This window comes from Oryza sativa, chromosome 7 (genome assembly GCF_034140825.1).
Source record: "Oryza sativa Japonica Group chromosome 7, ASM3414082v1".
Taxonomy (NCBI): domain Eukaryota; kingdom Viridiplantae; phylum Streptophyta; class Magnoliopsida; order Poales; family Poaceae; genus Oryza; species Oryza sativa.
The window spans coordinates 10,364,363-10,382,565 of NC_089041.1; the positions used below are offsets into that span (position 1 = coordinate 10,364,363).

An 18,203-nucleotide genomic window follows, 5' to 3' on the forward strand; every position below is an offset into this window, starting at 1 on the left:
AAAATTATACATATATCACTTTTCAATAAATATTTTTATATAAACAAAAAGTCAAAGTTGTGTTTTGGAGACCGTGTCGTTGTCCAAAACGAGTTTCCTTTACGAGTACGGAGGGAGTACCACTCTACTAGTTTAATAAAAAAATTAAACGCCTTTTCTAGTATTTTATATTGGTTATTATTACCAAGACTAACCAAACAATTTAACGACCGTAGACCTCCCTTTTTTCCTTTATCTAGCACTGAGACTTTACAACTGAACTTCGAGAAGCGTCAAATCTTTTAATAAAAAAAAAATTCTTGGGTTCACCTCCTTTTTTAAAAAAAGGCTTTAATTTAATCGCCACGATGGACCTAGTATTCGGTTTAGCACATAATCTAGGCTTTAAAGAAAAGATTTGGTCGTGTAATCCAAAAAGGTCTCCCCCCCTACTCCATCGGCCTTTCCGTCTCCACAAGCTTCTTCCCTCCTTCCTTCGTCTTCCCCCTTCTCCACTTCCCCCATTCCATTCCATTCCATTCCTTTCCTTTCTCTCTCCTCCCCCTCGCGCCATTAAGGCTCCAGAGCTTTCTCCCTCTTCACTTGGGGGGGACTGGAAGAAGAGGAGGAGCTCGGCTCGAGGCCCCAAGAATCGAGTTCGTCGGAGGCGGCGGATGCCGGAGAGGTCCGAGCTGGGGCGGCAGCTCCCGCTGAGAGGGCCCCTCAAGGCACTGGAGGCCGACATCCACCATGCCAACACCATGTGAGCGCTCTCTCTCCCCCGTGTGTTGTTTCCGCACGATTTCTGCTGGGTTTGGGTGGGGGATTAGGATGAGCGGGCGCTCGTGGTGAATTCGGAGGAAACGAAACTGTTGTGATGGAGAAGTCCCCCCCGATTTCGGAAACCGCAGTAATTCAAGAACGCAAGATTGGAGAGTACGGCGTTTCAGGGGGGGGGGGGGGGGCGCGGCGGTTTCGCGCGATTCCTGCGGGAATCTTCGTTGGGCGGGAGGGTAATTCGGGAAGTTCACCCAGGTAAGTCGTGGGACTGCGCCGTCCGAAATTCGTGTTGAGGGTTACTGTTGATTTTGAACTGGCCCTTGCTAGGTTCTTTGCCTCTACAAGCATATACCCTATTACCCTGTGGTTGAAGTGAGCTCTCAGTGTGGTGCTGTGTTGTGAGAGTAATGGATTAGAGCAATTGTAGTGTGTTCACGAATCAGTTTAGTTGTGAAGAACCCTATTATAGCAAATTGATTTTTTGCTTCCTGGCCAAAAAAAGTGGAAATTTCTTCTGTGTCCTAGGATGATAAGTCAACCTGGAGTCCAGAAATTACTCATCAATAACTTCAATTGTCAATCATTTACTATGATAAGGGCCGCCTCTTGCTACTGTTTAGTGGTAGTAACAAGTTTTGAGGTGGGGACTGAGTGTAATAGGTCAAAAACAAACTATACATCTACAACTTACTATCACGAATTTTTCTTTGCGAATGTGTTCATTTATCCATTTCGTGACATTTTTGTGTTGGATTAATGATAAGAGTTAATTGGATCCGTGCCATTACAAAATTGTCCATTTGAGAAAATACCACTACTATTCGTGAAACCTGCTACATGCCATTGCAATTTTCTAAAATCCGAACCATGCCATTGCCATCGGGTTTTCTATTAATATCATCTTCCATCGTGTCTACTGTCAATGTCATGCCCGTCTTCAATCTCCAGCCATCGTCGGGAGTTGATACCGGCGGGTTATCGTCAGGGCGTGACAGGAACTTCCACCATCTCCTCGTTGACTTGCTCTTGCGCTCGCACACGCACACATCGCTCTTGCTCTGTTGCCGCGACTTGCGAGCGTAGAGTGCCGCCACTCGGCAGGCGCATTGTGTGGCTGGATGGATCTGGTTGGTGTGTCGATCTGCTTGTCGGGTGGATGGTTTGCCGGTTTCGATCTGATTGAGGCGCTACGTGTGGATTGGATGGTCGTTGCTGCCGCTGCATTACTGCATTAGTAGTAGCGCCATGGCTCTCGCGCGCCGACACTGTTGCTGCTGTTCGATTGGTATCAGTCCGGGAGGTGAGGCGGATTCCTCACTGCTCATGCTGTTCATGTGGTGATGTGCATGTGTGGTTCAATGGGTTCGGGTTGTTGGGATGAGCGAGGAGCAGGGATTGATTCATTGTGCTGCGCTGTTGCTACTGCTGCTGCTGGAACACGTTGGAGATGCAGCCGGGAGGTAGAATGGCTGGCAGGAACTCGATGTCTGGCCATGGAGATGACGAGTTAAGGCGTGATAGTTGGTGATGATTCGGGGTCCTATTGAAGGGGGATTTGTGTGGGAATGGCAGAGGAAGTGAGGGAGTAATTCCCCTCCGTCAATTCGGAACGAGAATGGCCGAGAGAGTTGAATTGGAGGAGGTGCCACACTAGGGTTTTAATGGGGAGAGAGGACGCAGTGGCTGGAGGTTGAAGAAGGGCCTGACGAGTGGACCTGACCTTGACGGTAGCGGTGATGGTAGCAGAAAACCCAGCGGCAATGACATGGTTTGAATTTTAGAAAATTGCAATGGCATGTAACAGGTTTCATGAATAGTAATGGTACTTTTCCAAATCGGTAGTTATGTAATGGCATGGATCCAATTAATCCTAATGATAATGGGTTGGTCGTTGTTGATTTATGACTTGTTTCCAAATTTCAGGGCTAATGCTATCCAGAGGAACTATGGTGGAGCATGTGTGCAGATGAGGTTGTCGTGCAGCTCACTGGCGCCATTCTTTCTTTACCTCATCCAGTGGCTGGATTGTGGCTGCTGTTATGCTCTTCCCAGTTATCTAGGCCTTTTTCACATTCTCATTTGCAAGGTACCACTGAAGTATGGATGTATGTATCTTTGTACAAGAAAGTATGGTTGCTTGCATTTATGGGCTTGTTCAGCTGTCATTTTTGTGGCTGCAGCTGTCATTAGTAGCCATGGCTGTGCGCTCAGCCACACACACTAGACACAGAGGATGCTGCAGCCATAAAAATCGCAGCCAAATAGCCCCTCTATGTTTTATGACTTGCAGTTGTATAAGAGGTTTGGTTTCATATATCATATGTCTAATTGTTTGTATGTACAGGTTTATGCAGATGGAGATAGCTCAGTATCAACGTATGAAAGGCGTGCAAGCCTTAGAGAATTCTATGGTAATCTGTAACATTCATGTAATATGTAATTCGTAAAAGTCTAATTTGGAATCATAGCCTTAAACAATCTCTGCCTTCCAGCGATCATCTACCCTATCCTTCAACAGCTTGAGGGTAGTTTGATTGAGAGGGACCTGAAAGGGAAAGGGCGATGTAAAGACATAGTGAGTAGGAAGCGGCTCGAAGATTGGAGGAAGCTTTGTAACAAGGATGTGGAAAGGGAGGATGAATGTGGGATTTGCATGGAGACATGCACCAAGATGGTTCTGCCTAATTGCAGTCATGCAATGTGCATAAAATGCTACAGGGACTGGTAAATAGTATTTTCACAACTTAATTGCACTTATTGACAGTAGCAACCTGCTTGCAATTTGGATACATATTCTGAGCCTTTCTTTTCTGAACTATGCAGTCAAAGGATGTATGTATGTATGTATGTATGTATGTATGTATGTATGTATGTATGTATGTATGTATGTATGTATGTATGTATGTATGTATATGTATGTATTGTATACATAGACATATCTCTGGCTTCTGTTGATATCTTTGTTGTCATACAGGTTGACTTAATTTTGGTTTGTTCTTCTTGTAGGTATAGAAGATCAGAGTCTTGCCCTTTCTGCCGAGGAAGCCTTAAACGAATTCGCTCAAGAGACCTGTGGGTGCTCACAAATTACAATGATGTGGTTGATCCTGTAACTCTAGAAAGAGAAAATGTGAGGCATTTCTACAGTTATATTGATAGTTTGCCTCTTATACTTCCAGATAATATTTTCTTCTTCTACTATGATTACCTACTCTAATCTGGAAACACCACAAGTTGTGTGTGTGAAATTATGAAAGCGGAGAAAGCCATTTGTAGATTTTTCTTTGTTAGAGCTTAGAAGGATGGTCTTTCCACCTCTGACAAAACACCTTTTACTTTAGTGTAGCTGCATAACACTTCTAAAGCAACTGTAAATAAAATCTGCAGGTGAAGTTCATTGTATTGCTCATGGTCTCTTTGTTATGATGGACACTTTGCAGTATCTGTATGTACATATCAATGCATCGAGTTACTTGATAAAACCATGCTAGACTGGCCAACCTAAAGGCCTGCTTGGAACACATAATTATTCTCTCTTAACAACTACTCTCTCCATCCTCCTAAAAGAAATCCAATCCTAACTACGATGACCCACAGTTATAAATGAAAATAACAATGCGGTGCACTGATTTGTTGAGTTGAGAAGTTCAGTTTGAGGGGGTTTTATATTTCGATAAATATCCAGTACCGAATTAGCTCCGTTTTCATATTGGATAGTATTCGATTTTGTTTTCATATCAGGGTTGAAAAACTGGATAGTACTCTGTTTTGTTTCCATTCGATTCTGATTCAGAAAAAAAAAAAGAAACGGAACTGTAGAGGTGGTTTCCGAGCCGTTTTCATACATGTTGCCAACTGCACCCAACTGCTGCTCGGACCAAAGGAATAACGAGGTCGGACCTAACTTAGTCGGCATGTACTGACCGGGGATCATTTATCTGATCAGGTTAGTTGCTCAAGATAGTTATTCGAATAGAGTTTAGGGCTACTATGATTTTGAAATTTTTACATTTTGGTCTTTTTTGAAAACTTATTTTACAAAAAGACCCCTGGAAAAACTTAAACCGGGAATGATCCTTTTTGGGCCGCCAGAGTGGCTGCGCCGTCCCCCAACATGGCGGCGCCAGCCACAATGGCGCTGCGCCCGTGCCACCGTGGCACTATGGCTGTCGTGGCGATGCTGACTGGGCAGAAGGGGAGCGCCAGCCACCCTGGCGCCGCCCCGCATATGACGGCGCCAGCATGGCTGCCGCGCCCCTCCTCTGTGGGCCGCGACCTTAAACCCCGTAGGCCCTACCACCTTTCTCCTCCCCACTCCCATTTTCGCCCAAGTCCTAGCCCGAGCAGCAAGCTGCTGTTCTTCATCCTCTCTCTCCTCCTCACCTCTCTACCTCAAATCCACTCGCCCGAGGCAGAAGGCTGAGGGGGGGGGGCGAGGGGGGCAGGGGGCGGCCCCAGCCACCCTGGCGCCGTACTAGGGGGTGCGGCGCCAACCTCTTGCCCGAGGCAGAAGGCCGAGGAGGCCGGGGGAGGGCAGCGCCAGCCTTCCTGGCGCCGTGCTAGGGGGGCGGCGCCAGTGTGGTTGGTGCCCTCTTTTGCCACGTCACCCTTACACGTCGGCCCTATTGCCACGGTGGCACGGGCACGGCGCCAGCCACTCTGGCGCCCCAAAAGGGACCATTCCTGGTTTAAGTTTTTCTAGGGATCTGTTTGTAAAATAAGTTTTCAAAAAGGACAAAAATGTAAAAATTTCAGTACTATGATTGTAGAAAATTTGGAGGCTACTAGGGATCGGACGTCCGATCTCGTGGAAATCATTGGACGGTGTTGCACCATGTTGTTGAGGGATGTTTCACATGTTTTATCTCCTAGTAAAAATTGTTTCAATAAAAATGTTCCAAATGTTTCACTAGCAGATAAAATTGTTTCAGTGCTTGAGCAAAATTGTTTCAACCAAATCAATAGTCAAACGTACTAATTGAAACACAAAAAATCGATGTATGTAACAATGAATCAAAAAGTTTTACTGGCAGAGAAAAAATGTTTCAGTGCTTGAGCAAAATTGTTTCAATCAAATAAATAGTCAAACATCCTGATTGCAACACCAAGAATTGATGTATGCAACAATGAATCAAAATGGAAAGAAACAAATTAATAGAATAAAGTGCAACAAAATTCCGGCCAACGGAATCAAGCGACCGGCACAGGGAGACAAGCGAGGTGAGGTGATGGTGTAGACGACAACGAGGCAAGGAGCGAGACGGCGACGGACACGGCCCACGTCCCCGGCGCGATGGTGCCTGCCGCGTTGGCCATCACCGGCATGGGAGCAGGGGCAAGGCTGCCCTGCTCGACAGCCTCCTCCTCCATCACCCTCACGGCCGCCGTATGGCCACCGACAACGATGGGGAGGCCGCTGTGTGGCTTCCAGCGAGGTCCAGCGCCTCTTCCTATCCCACGTCACCCTGCCTCCCATCGCCGCTGCTGTGTGGCCGCCGACGGCGACGGGGAAGGCCGCCGACGACGACGGAGAAGGCCACCATGGTGAATGAGGAGGTAACTAGGAGAGAGAGCTAGTATGAGAGGGTGAAGCTTTGAGGAGAGAGATGGAGTAAGATAGAAGAAAGAGATAAAGGAAGTAATGTGCGGTGGAGAAGGTTGCTGTGTGTTTGGATAAGAATGAGTGCGTCCGATATTTTGAAGTCTTCGGACATCCGTCAGAAAGCATTTTTGAGAAAATATGAGTAACCCCTACACATACACCTACCTACTGAGAATACCGCATTTGTAACCATAAAAAAGATTAGAATGCTCTCAACACGGGACAAGAGGCCAAGCAAATAAGGATCTGGCGTATCTGAACTGGTTATGATTAAAAGATTGTTCGTTCGTTTCCTTATAGTTCTATTTTCTAAATAAGTGGGCACTCAAAGAGACACGGTGACCAGCTTTTTATGCATTGCTGCCACCACACGAGAGGTTGAGCTCTGAGCTCTGCTGCCACGCGGGGACCTTGTTTGTGCCGCCTTACTGTGGATATAAGAAGCGCCTGGAAGGGGACAAAGAGAGGGTTGGTGTGACGAAGTACCCCTCACATGTGGGTCCTAAATAATGTTTTAATTTTTTCTACCATCACTGAAATGTGAGGCTCACTAGGTTTTTTTCTCTCGCCTCTAGGGTCACGTAAGTACCATGTAGGACGAAACCATCGTCCAAACCGCTCAGGAAAAAAAAAACTGATTTTGATAATTTAAGAAGGCTTCATGTCTAGTTTTATTTGTACAACGAAACAATTTTTTTTATTATTAATTTATTACATAGAAGACCGTTATAACTTAACCAATATAACCCAAAAAACCTATTCTTTATATAGAATACAATGGTAACTTTGGAAACTTACTCTGTCAGAAAAAAACCAACCTATGAGTGGATAAGACACTAGTAAGTACAAAGAATCTAGACAATTACTAGAAAATACCACATCCTCTCCTAGATCGATTTTTTTAAGACGGAGCGAGTACAACCTAACATCGCATGGATCATGTCATCATGTCCAATTGGTGAGCACACGCGAACACCATGGACAAACGCCTGAGCTCAAGATAAAAAACAGAGGTCGAAACAGAGCAAGAACAGAGGACGACAGAGGTTGTGCTGCCAAAACTGCACAACAATTTCACTATTTACGGTATCAAAACATACTCCATCACGGCCATGGAATCCAGTTCATGCCGCACAACGTGGACACGCTCCAGCGTGGACTTTGCCTCGAGCAGCCGAAACAGAATGGCAATGCGATTTTAATTAGGATGGTGTCTATGACATTAACTATATTACCATGTAGGTCTTTTAACTTATATAGCATTATATTAATTAGGAGAGAGAGTGAAAAGAGGAAGAAACTGGGTCTCATACAAGACATAGCTTCAACACGAGAACCTACGCACTAGACACTATCAAATTTTGCATTGGGAGAGAATAATGTCTTCATAATAGATGTATTTATCAATGACCTATTTTAAGAAACTATGGGTTGTGGAGTGTAGTTTCTATTGTGATGTCTTATTGACATGGCACCACAGACACTACTACTTATAGACACTGTGGGTTGATACTGCCCTTAGCAGACGAAGTCATCCAATAAGCTGATATTTCGGACTCCACAAATCTAAATATGGATCAATAATTACGGTCACGCTAATAAACGCGCAACGCTTTGATTAGAAAAGCGAGCGCCTCTGAGAGCACTCAACCCCCACGTTTTCCGTTCTTTCCCACCTCATCCACATTTTCTGTTTCCTGCCACCCCGTGTTTTCTTTTTTCTTTTTTCCATCCCGCACATTCCACCCTTCTCTGTTCCGGCCCAGTAAAAAATTTACACCACAAGTTTTGACCCACTAAAAAATTACCCCGCAACCGTTCTCTGTTCTGGCCTAGTAAAAATAGGAACAATAAAAATATTATCCCTCAAGTCTTCTCTGTTCCAGCCTAGTAAAACAATTACCCTGCTTTTTGGCATGTACCCGTTACTCGTTCAAGCCCAGTAAGTAAATTACACTGCGATTATATCAGGTGAAAAGCACGCTTATTGTTAAGTAAAAAGTTTATTCTCCTGGTGTCAAAAAAAAAGTTTATTCTCCTGATTATTATGTTGTCGTTCCACATCTACTTTCGACTTGTAGTAATTCTTTTACTAAACCCATAATTACTCATGCCTCTACTTACATCTTTTTGTTAAACTGTAATTCCGACAAATGAAATGTTAGTAATTATTTTACTAACAAGTCATTTTTATATTTTAGTAATACATTTAGTTCCATTAGCCATTTTGATTTGGCTCCACAACTGACAACTTTTTACACGGAATACACAAACAGTATAAAGAAAACATTATAGACGCAACCATTCGATAGAAAAGGAAAAAAAAGAAAATTAAAACTGGCTGCTAGGTCTAGAATTCAGGCCGGACAAACACCAGTGAGATGAAACTAGAGGAAGCGTCGAAGGATAAGCGGGCTGGGATGGGGGCATGGGGCACCGGCAGAGCAACAGGGGACGCGATGAACAAGGCCGCCTAGACTAGCAGCCGGGACAGCAGATCCGCAACGAGGTAGTGCTGGTGGAAGAATCTGCCAAGGATGAAATGCCACTTCGCCTCTCCGAACAGCACTCATGGACTGCAACAGCCTGATAGTCGCTGGTTTCCGCTCGGAATCGCCGCGTGGTGGTTCCAAAAGCTTGCATGCCGCCGCATCGGTCCATATCCGGCGACTCCTTCTGCCGGTCGCTGTCGTGATCCGCTCGATACACTCACCATAAGAACTGCACGGCAGCCGCGCGGGGATGGCGACCTCCACCGTGGGTGCACCTCCCCCGTCATCGCTAGTTCCTCACACCCACGACTGCAAGAGCAGCTCGGATCTGCCCGTTTTTGGCCGTGGTAGAGTAAGACCCGACCGCTCTGACCTCGGAAGGTGTCGGATCAGGTGGGTGGCTGCGCTGTTACCCTGAGAGAAGGCGGAGCTCCGACCATGGGGAGGAAGCAGATGTAGGCAACGGTCGCCACATGAGGGAGATGGTATCCTCGCCAGTGTTGGAATGACCCTTGGTGCTGTTGCTGCTTCATCGTTGGTTTCCAGGACGGCACAGAGGAGCGGCAAGGCAGTGCATCGCCGTCCTCGAGGAGACGCCGGGGATCTTGCCTGAGGACGCTTTGCTTCTTCCAGCAAGGACACTGCCCCTCACCTCCCGTGGAATGCACCTTGCTACGCAGCATTGCCGACCGAAGCACAACACCTGAACACCACGCCGCCGATGATCGTCCTCGCCTGGTGCTGCTCCTGATCTAGAAAAACCGGGGGAGCGGAGGGGAAAGTGCTTAGCGGTTGCTTACGGCATGGTAAAAAGAAAGTATAAATAGGGGTATGTTGGATAGTAAAAAAAATTAATGTGTCTTGGATGCGGACTAGATGAAACGCTAGGTGGCAGGATGAATTAGCAGTAAAAGAATTACGTCAGTACGATGGTGGGGGGTTCGGTAAGAGGCACGCTACTACTTAGTTTGAGCGCTACGCTCGATATTGATAACATTTTCATAAATTATTTTTGTTTCTATTTTAGATGAAATATAAAATTTTAAACACTAGTATAATTTAACATACAAGCTTCTAATCCAATGTGGATATGAGATCTGGAGTTATATCAAACAGATCAGGAGTGTAAATTGGAAAATAATAAAAAGCCAAACATACATGATTACAATTTGGACATTAGATCACTGTGTGTCACTATAATTTTGAACTGATCCGACCTGTGACGACTTTTGCTCTTAGCCTTCAGCTGGTCCACTACACTATGTGGGCCATTGTAATTCTTCCAATCATGGAGCCTCACCTCCTTTAAGTCTCTTCAAGTGCTCGACACCATCAAGAATACTTTCTTTGCCATGGAAATTTATAACTAAGGTTTCGAGCTTTGGCATGGCTCCTTTCTCAAACCCGAAAACTCGTGGCATACCCTCACTAGTAATCAAGAACAACTAACTCTATCAGGACGAGGTGAGTGAGTGACTGAACCCAGCCTGGAATTTTGTTGATAGTGCCACGGATGTAGAGTACCCGGAGAAACTTTGGTGGCGAGGGGAGCTCAAGGAGAAAATTCATGTTGTTTGCCTGAAAACGCATGCCATCCATAAACAACTCGTGGAGACCTTCCTATGGATTTGGCGAGCTCGATGAGAACCTGCTCATTGGAGCAATTGGAGCAACTGAGGATGACACCGAGAACTTGCAACTGTACAAGGTCACCGATCTCTCTAGCAAGTTGAACGTCATCCTTACGGAGTTCGAAACTATATATCTGTTGTAAGACCTTCATTTTCCTAATGTGACGGGGTAGCCTCAGAAGTATTGTTGGGTCATGTCTATTTGTGAAACCTACGCGCTCAAGTTTCTCTAGATCGACCAAGGATTCCGGGACCTTGTTAAGCAATGTTTCATATAACCATAGAGTGTACAAATGATGTAGCTTGTTTATCTGGCTAGGCAATTCTGTTATATCTGTTCCATTCAAGCCTAGGAATTTGAGTACGAATAATCGACAAACATGCTTCATATGCTAGTTATGCAAATCCTCACAATCTTGTAGGTCGAGCACCCTCAGTAGGGTGAACTCGGATAGTTTATCCAATAGCCTTCGATGACCACTGGGGCGAAAAGTGGTCAATGACCGGATGTGACTCAATTTTGTATTGTCGATGCCATACCCTTGGTCATCACTGTGGATGGACAAACGACGAACACTGCCATATGAATTAGTACCTTGGCATTGGTTTCCTACCAACCTGACAAAGTTGGATTCTAAGGCCTTCGACACAGTAATATCAAGCATCATGTCGTGTACTCGACACTTTGGCTCCTTGCCATAGGGTTCGACACAGGGTGGTTGAATCATATGCCTGCTCACCAGGTCATCAAAGTAGGCTTCTGCAACTTCGATGAGTGTCAGCCCTCGTTGCTCAGAAACTAAGCCCTCGGCAATCCATCTGTACAACAGTCTATTCTTGCCAATATCATAATCTTCAAGGAAAATGCTCAGATACATCATGCAAGCCCTAAGATGATGAGGTGGGTGGTTGTAGTTGAGTGTTATGATCTATCTCATCCCCTCGAGGGTAGGGTTATTCTCCATCTGAGAGCCAATTGAGTTGGAAACCCTCATCCACACCTCTATGCCGTCCGGTGACCTGTAGCCTGCCAAAAGTCTGCCAATACAGACAATAGCCAACGGTAGTCCAGTGCATCTTGTTAATATCTTGTGCATTGTTTCTACCAAATGCTGTGGGCAATCTTGTTTAGGGCCAAATACTGCATTAATGAACAATTTCTTGGCATCTTCGAATTGGAGGGGCTTAATTCGATGGATGTAGTAGTCTTCCTCAAGGCTAGCTGAGCTGCACGCCCTGGCAACATGCTCTATCCTAGTGGTGACAATGATTCTGCCGCTGCACTTGTTATCCAGCAGTCTTGATAGTATAGCTTCCCAAGCTGATATGGACCATACATTATCAATCACAATAAGGTACCTGATTAAATCAGTTTTGCTATTCATCAGTCATCTTTTTTTCTTATATGTCAAATCACTAACCTTTGCAAATCTAAAAAAAAAATCCGAATTACCCCTGAACTACCATGGTCAACCAAATTATCCCCATGAACTTGAATACCTGATATTCTACACCTTAACTATTCATACATGACAAATAATCCCGCTAAGCAATGTTTTTCACGATTTTGACTCTAGCTTACTCACGTGCCGCCAACATGATAATCCAGTCAGCAAAGGAAAAAAAATCCCTTAGCCCACTTGTCATCTGCCACCCTCAAGGCTGTCTCAGAAAGGTTGGCATTATAGATAATATGTGATATATCATGGCATGTACAATTAGCTACATAAATTACAAATATGGCTGTGGATTGTATAAGTACTAGTGATAGTTTATTTTGTTATTTGGATGATTGACAAATAATAAACTAGTTGACTAATAAATAGAAAAAGGACGCCACTACACAGCATGTGGTCTCATGATAGTCTAAACTACTGTCCCAATTATTTTCATAACTAGTACCCTATTCAACTGAGTGCGCTTTCCGAAAGTAAACATGTCTAATTAACATTCATTTTTTTCTCACGTGGGGAGTATGCAAGCATGCAACAACAAAGAAAGATAGTCCTAATAGCTAAACTTCAAATAAACTTTTCTTTCAAATTACATATCCAATCTACAGTCAGATTATACCATTGTATTCTTTGTAATTAAATCTTTATAACAAGATCTTGCATGCTTATATTTTGATGAAAAGGTATATATATGTTGTAAATTACTTTTATTATATACGTAATTTACTTTTATCATATATATAAATTACTTTTTGGACATAAAATGAACAATTTACTTTATTGGTTAGTTCTATAATATGTTGATAAAATTTAATTTCTAGATGAACTTAAGTTTTTACCCCACAATAGATTTACTTTTATTGTCGTGACAAATTACTTTCTTTTTTTTAAGTTGCTTCTATAATATATGTAAATTACTTTTAGGTTTTATTGAATTTACTTTTTTACGTCTAAGAAGTAATTTAAAGAAAAATAAAAGTAATTTAGATATATTATAAAAGTAATTTGGATTTTTTTCATAAAAATATAATCATGTAAGATCTTGTTATAAAGATTAAATTGCTACAAACACAACGGTGTAATTGGATCGTAGATCGGATAAGTAATTTAAGAGAAAATTTTATTCAAAATATAAGTGGTAGGAATGTATTTTCTACTTGCTTGATGGACTAATACTATAATTAAGTAGATTCTTCCAGTCATGTGATGCCCCATCGCTGGTTACGACTAAAACGAGATGCTCTTGATTTAGATTTTATGGTAGAAAAGGTGGTCATTTAATTTCTGAAGTGACTACTTTTTTTTAACTTATTCATTAACCACCTACTCTAAGAGATGCTACCTTTCCTAATTTTTTTTGACTGTTTTTTCTCTTAAGTTTCTGATTATTTACATCCTAGTTCCATATATATACCCCCTCGCTCCCAACCGATCTTCACTAGTAGTAAAAAGATTCATCCAGAGCTGCCATTTCTGATTCCCTTGTTAGGTCCATTGGGCCATCAAAAAGGAATAACATGAATGCTACAAAACAACAACACATGACCGGGTAAAGACAAGTCTGGGCCAGACTGAGTTAACAGTGAGTACTTGGCCCAGGCTGCACTAAGTGATTCCTTCTCGTTCTGTCGGAAAGAAAGGATGCCTAATCGAACATTAATCACACGGGTTAATGAAAAGAAAGTAAGGCAAAACATGCACTTAAGCTCCTTCCATTCACTGAGGAATTTCTTGACAGACAGAGTGTACCATTGCTTCGCTTCATCTCTAAGAGAAAAATGAAACAACTTCCACTTTCGAGTTTCATGTGTCATGCCTACAATGGATAGGCATGAACACACTAGCTCAAAGTCCCGAAGTTCGAGGTACAGGTTTTCACCAATACTACCAGAGAAGGTTTGCTCTCGAATCATGGCTACAAAACCAGGACCAATTTCGTAGCCATCCGAAAGGATTGGTTTTGAAGAACACGATGGCTCACAAAGATTAGCCCGAGGAGTAGAAATGTTTTGAATTGTGGGTTGTTCCATCAAGGAAAGAAATAAAAGATGAAGAAATAAAAATAAAGATACGAGGATGACCTAGACTCGGATAAATTAGCAAACGTTCCCCGGCAACGGTGCCATAAATGCTTCATGGTATTTCTTACGCCTGCAGATAAATCCGCAAGCGCATGGAATACCACTGTAGCACTTCACCTTCGGGTGACTCCAAAAGGATATCGAACTCAGGGAACGTGTGTAATCTACCGAAGGCTAAGACGATCCAAGGACAACAACTATGGGTAGGCTAGCTAGGTTAGAGAGGAATTTATATGTGCTTTAATTATCTAAGCTAAGTAAATGTAATTTTCTATCTGTTGCTTCGGGCACTAATCCTTGCTGGTCTGCCAGCGTGGTTCCGGCTATAGCTCTATGATGTACCCGAACATGGAGGGTTACTGGGACGGGATTCAGGGCTATCACTACCTGCCGTCTGCCTCTGACAACTCCGTGGGATACACAACAAACAAAGGTAATCTCTTATCTAGACACAACGCCTAAGTTATTAATTACTACTCAAATACTTGCGCAGGAACTTCCTTCTTTATCCAGAGTCCTAGTATTAGAGCACTTAGTACGAACACTAAACAATGAACCTACAGGGTCGCACGCTTAATGGGCTGGAATAAGGGGATTGGATGGAGATCCAATATGAGCTTAATTCGGATAGGGATCCGAATAAGAGTCCTACGGGCCTTGGAGGCCCGAGTGATGGATCCTATATATTCGTGAGGGGTGTGACCGGCGGAGGAATTGTATCACGTGAGAAACCCTAGCCGTCACTTCCCTCCCCGAGCAAAACCCTAGCCGCGCGCGGGTGCTAGCACATCTGTGCGTGGCGTTCCGTCCCTGTACGTGTGGATCCCGTAGAGGCGCCGCTGGTTTGCAGTGTTGATCGGCGTGGGAGTACGACGAGGAGAACGCACGAGGAGGAGAAGGTCGAGCCGGTGCGATCGACTACTTCCTCTACATCGACGCGTGCTACTTCGCGATAGTTCCTTCGACTTCTCAGCGTCTTCTTCCGCTGCGCAGCGCGTCGAGTGGTAACGATCTATGATCTAATACTTGCATGGTTCCTGGTTTATGCAATAGAAAATTTTGATTTATGCTATCGTAGCCTACGCGTATCCCAACACTTCATAGTAGAGCTTGCCATCATTAGCAACCTTCGACAACGCTGACAGGATTTTTTTTAAGTGGAAGCGTGGCAAGAGGCTTGCCGATTATATTAGAAGAGTTGAAAATATAGTTTTAGCTAGGGGAGCGATTACAACAGTATCTTAAGCACAAACACGAGCCGATAAGCCCGACCCCTGCGACAACTGTGACATAGTAAATTACGGAGGTTTGAACGCCAACTGTTGCTCATGAATATCATCCAGGATGAAATTTGCTGTCAGTTGCCAATTTGGCGCCAACTGTTTCTCAATTTGCCAATTTGGCCGGGAGGAAGGTTTTTAGGTTTGGCCGAACTCATCCACGTGTACGCTCTTGATTTCATCCCAATGACGTTTGGATGGCATTTAGGACAATTCCCATATATGTAACCGTCATATTTGGAGCCTATAAATAGATCTCCTCTCCCTCACTTCACTCACACACAACTTTGAGCTCGACATATTTCACTCACACAACTTATTTCACTTCACTCACACACAACTTAGTATGCTGACAGGATGTTCGACGTTCGTCGAACGCCTATCTTGGTTGAGGTTGACATGTGTCATGCCTAGAAATTAACTAGTAATTTCCAAACTCATTTGTGCATAAAATCCTCGTCCAGGAATCAGCCGAGGTACACAAACTGACAATTTAATATACAGATTCATCAATAATACAATGTTACATACTTACAAAAGAATAGAGAAAACAACAGCGGAATTACGGTCTAGCGAAGCTCCGGCTCCACTCCCACAGGCAGCTCAACTGGGGTATAAGCCAAACGTCTTCTCCTTCGCAACTTGTCTTCAACTGAGGTTTGATTGATTATTGCAAGGTGAGCATATGACATACTCAGCAAGCCACACAGCAAATAAGCAAGTGCATAAGGATACCAAAGGAAGGCATAATATAGAGCTTATTTGCAAAAGTAGCATTTAGCAAACAGTTAAGAATTATAAAACAGTAGAGTAATTAATCATCAATATTAATCAACGCTGAACAGCACACCCATGCTGCACAGACCCAACCATCCTGAACAACTATACTCGGCTGTACAGATCTATCTCCAAACCAGGAATGTACCATTCCAAACCAGGAGCTAATCAAATTATTACCAATTATAGCATCATTTATTATGGTGAGAAGTGTGAGACTAATCACGAAAGACATTGTTAGACCCGCCCATAACCGCGGGCATGGCTATTCGAATAGTTTTACTCTGGCCAGAGGTGTACCACTGTACCCACAAGACACAGCCCCACAACATGTCACCGTGCGCCTCAATACCACCACGGTACCTCGGAAAGGAGCTGTGACAGTGCCCTTCGCACAACACAATCCACCACAGCGCACCATTTCTGGATCATAATCACCCCCTTATAAAACAAGGCATGGACTCCCCAGCGACCTCCGTGGGCTTATTTCCGCCACTTCGCAGTGGTTGCCCCGCAATGAACCATGCTATACAAAAGGTAAAGCCGTTGCCCATACTAGCTTGTGGTTGGCACGGTTAATGTTTCACAACCGAAACTCGTGAACCAGTCCTTAATTGTCATGAGCACGACTATCAAAACCATGTGCTCACAACCTACCATTATCAAGTTTTAGTTGGCAATTAATTAATTAACCAATCACGATTAGCCATCGTGAGCTACCTTTACCATGTACATCATTAAGTAACAGTGAAACATTAGTTATCCCAATGGTATACTAATGTTTCTAAGCATGGCTAAGCAATTATATCTAATACATCTAGTTGAACCAATATATAAATCCAACTAGTCAAATTATAACCCGAGGTAATTAAGAAATAGGGTAATCAATGCAAATTGGCCATAACAAAGGAACAGGTTCACGCTACCCGGTGACATTCGAAAATAAATGCACAGTTGAAATAAATAGATAATTTAAATATAGGATCAACATGCTCAAAGGAATAGTGTACGGGCTTCGGCTTGGTGTTGCGATGCCGACGACGGCCTCGGGGTGAACCGGCGACGACCGCAACAACGAGGAGGCTCGGCTGGAGATCAAACCGAGGCGGCGAACTCGGCCTTCAAGGCGACGACGGGCTTCCCGGGGTCTTCGGCTTCGGGGAGATGGCTGCCGGGCTTCTTCTCCTTCTTGCGAACCAAACGGCGGCAGTGGCGACCAAATGCGACGATGGACGACGACGAACGGCGCGGCTGGAGCGGCGGCCGGCGCTTGGAGAGAGAAGGAGAGCGCGGGGAGAGCGATTCCGGCGACGGCGGAAGATGGGACTTGCGGGGATAGGTAGAGGACGACGAGGGGGTCCTTTATATAGCCATGGGAGCCTGGAATCGAGCCCACATCGACGGGAAAAACTCGGGAAAGTTTAGATCTTCGCCGGAAAAAGGAAAGGTTGAACCGCGAAATTGGAAAGGATTTCCATAGAAATATTTGGGGATTTCTTGGGGAAATTGTAGAGGAGATTGAGAGGATTTCATTCCCGCAACTACTTTGGAAAGAGGAGCAACGAGGAGATCGGATTTTGGAAGGGGATCGGCGGCAACAGGACACGGCACGGCTGGCTCGGCTCTGTCCAAAGCTGGAAGATGAACAGTGCTGCTTGGGGACGAAAACTAGACTTTGGCTGGGCTGAGAGGAAGGGAGAGAGAAGAGACTTGGGCTGACTTTCGGCCCAAATCCAAAAGAAGGATTTTAAAACATTTTCTATTTAAATTATTCATGAAATGCAATTCCATTTATTAAAAATATTTCCTTTGCTCAAATAAATTCCAGAAAAATCTAGGAACTATAGAAACAAGAGAAGTATTTAATAAAATTTTATCTAGCCCACTTTTATATTGATATTTAGAGAATTAAAATTAGATCTTCTCTTTTAGACTTTTAAGACCATTTCTAATAATTCCTTTTAAACAACAATTTATAATTTAAGGATTTTTAAACAAGAAAAACATTTAACATAAATATAATTATTAGATCATTAATTGATTAATTTAATGATTAACTAATTACTGAAATATTCTTTGTATTATTAAAATTAGGAATTGAGCTCTGAAAAATTTGAGAAAATTCCA

The 18,203-nt window shown here is 43.7% G+C and overlaps 1 protein-coding gene across 1 annotated transcript; it reads left to right on the top strand.

Annotated features, from left to right (window-relative positions):
* Nucleotides 1–493: 493 nt before the first annotated feature.
* LOC4342914 (E3 ubiquitin-protein ligase AIRP2) lies at nt 494–4,161 on the top strand. The gene is made up of 5 exons (XM_015789779.3): nt 494–742; nt 2,683–2,845; nt 3,104–3,170; nt 3,252–3,483; nt 3,766–4,161. Exons 1-5 carry the CDS (start codon nt 654–656, stop codon nt 3,974–3,976), a joined length of 762 nt encoding a protein of 253 aa, XP_015645265.1. The 5' UTR covers nt 494–653; the 3' UTR covers nt 3,977–4,161.
* The last annotated feature ends 14,042 nt before the right edge of the window (nt 4,162–18,203 follow it).

Coding starts and splice junctions, on each gene's coding strand:
- LOC4342914 (XM_015789779.3), top strand. CDS start 654: ATGCCGGAGAGGTCCGAGCTGGGGCGGCAGCTCCCGCTGAGAGGGCCC. Junction 3,171..3,251: donor AAGCCTTAGAGAATTCTATG/GTAATCTGTAAC, acceptor TCTGCCTTCCAG/CGATCATCTACCCTATCCTT. Junction 3,484..3,765: donor ATAAAATGCTACAGGGACTG/GTAAATAGTATT, acceptor TTCTTCTTGTAG/GTATAGAAGATCAGAGTCTT.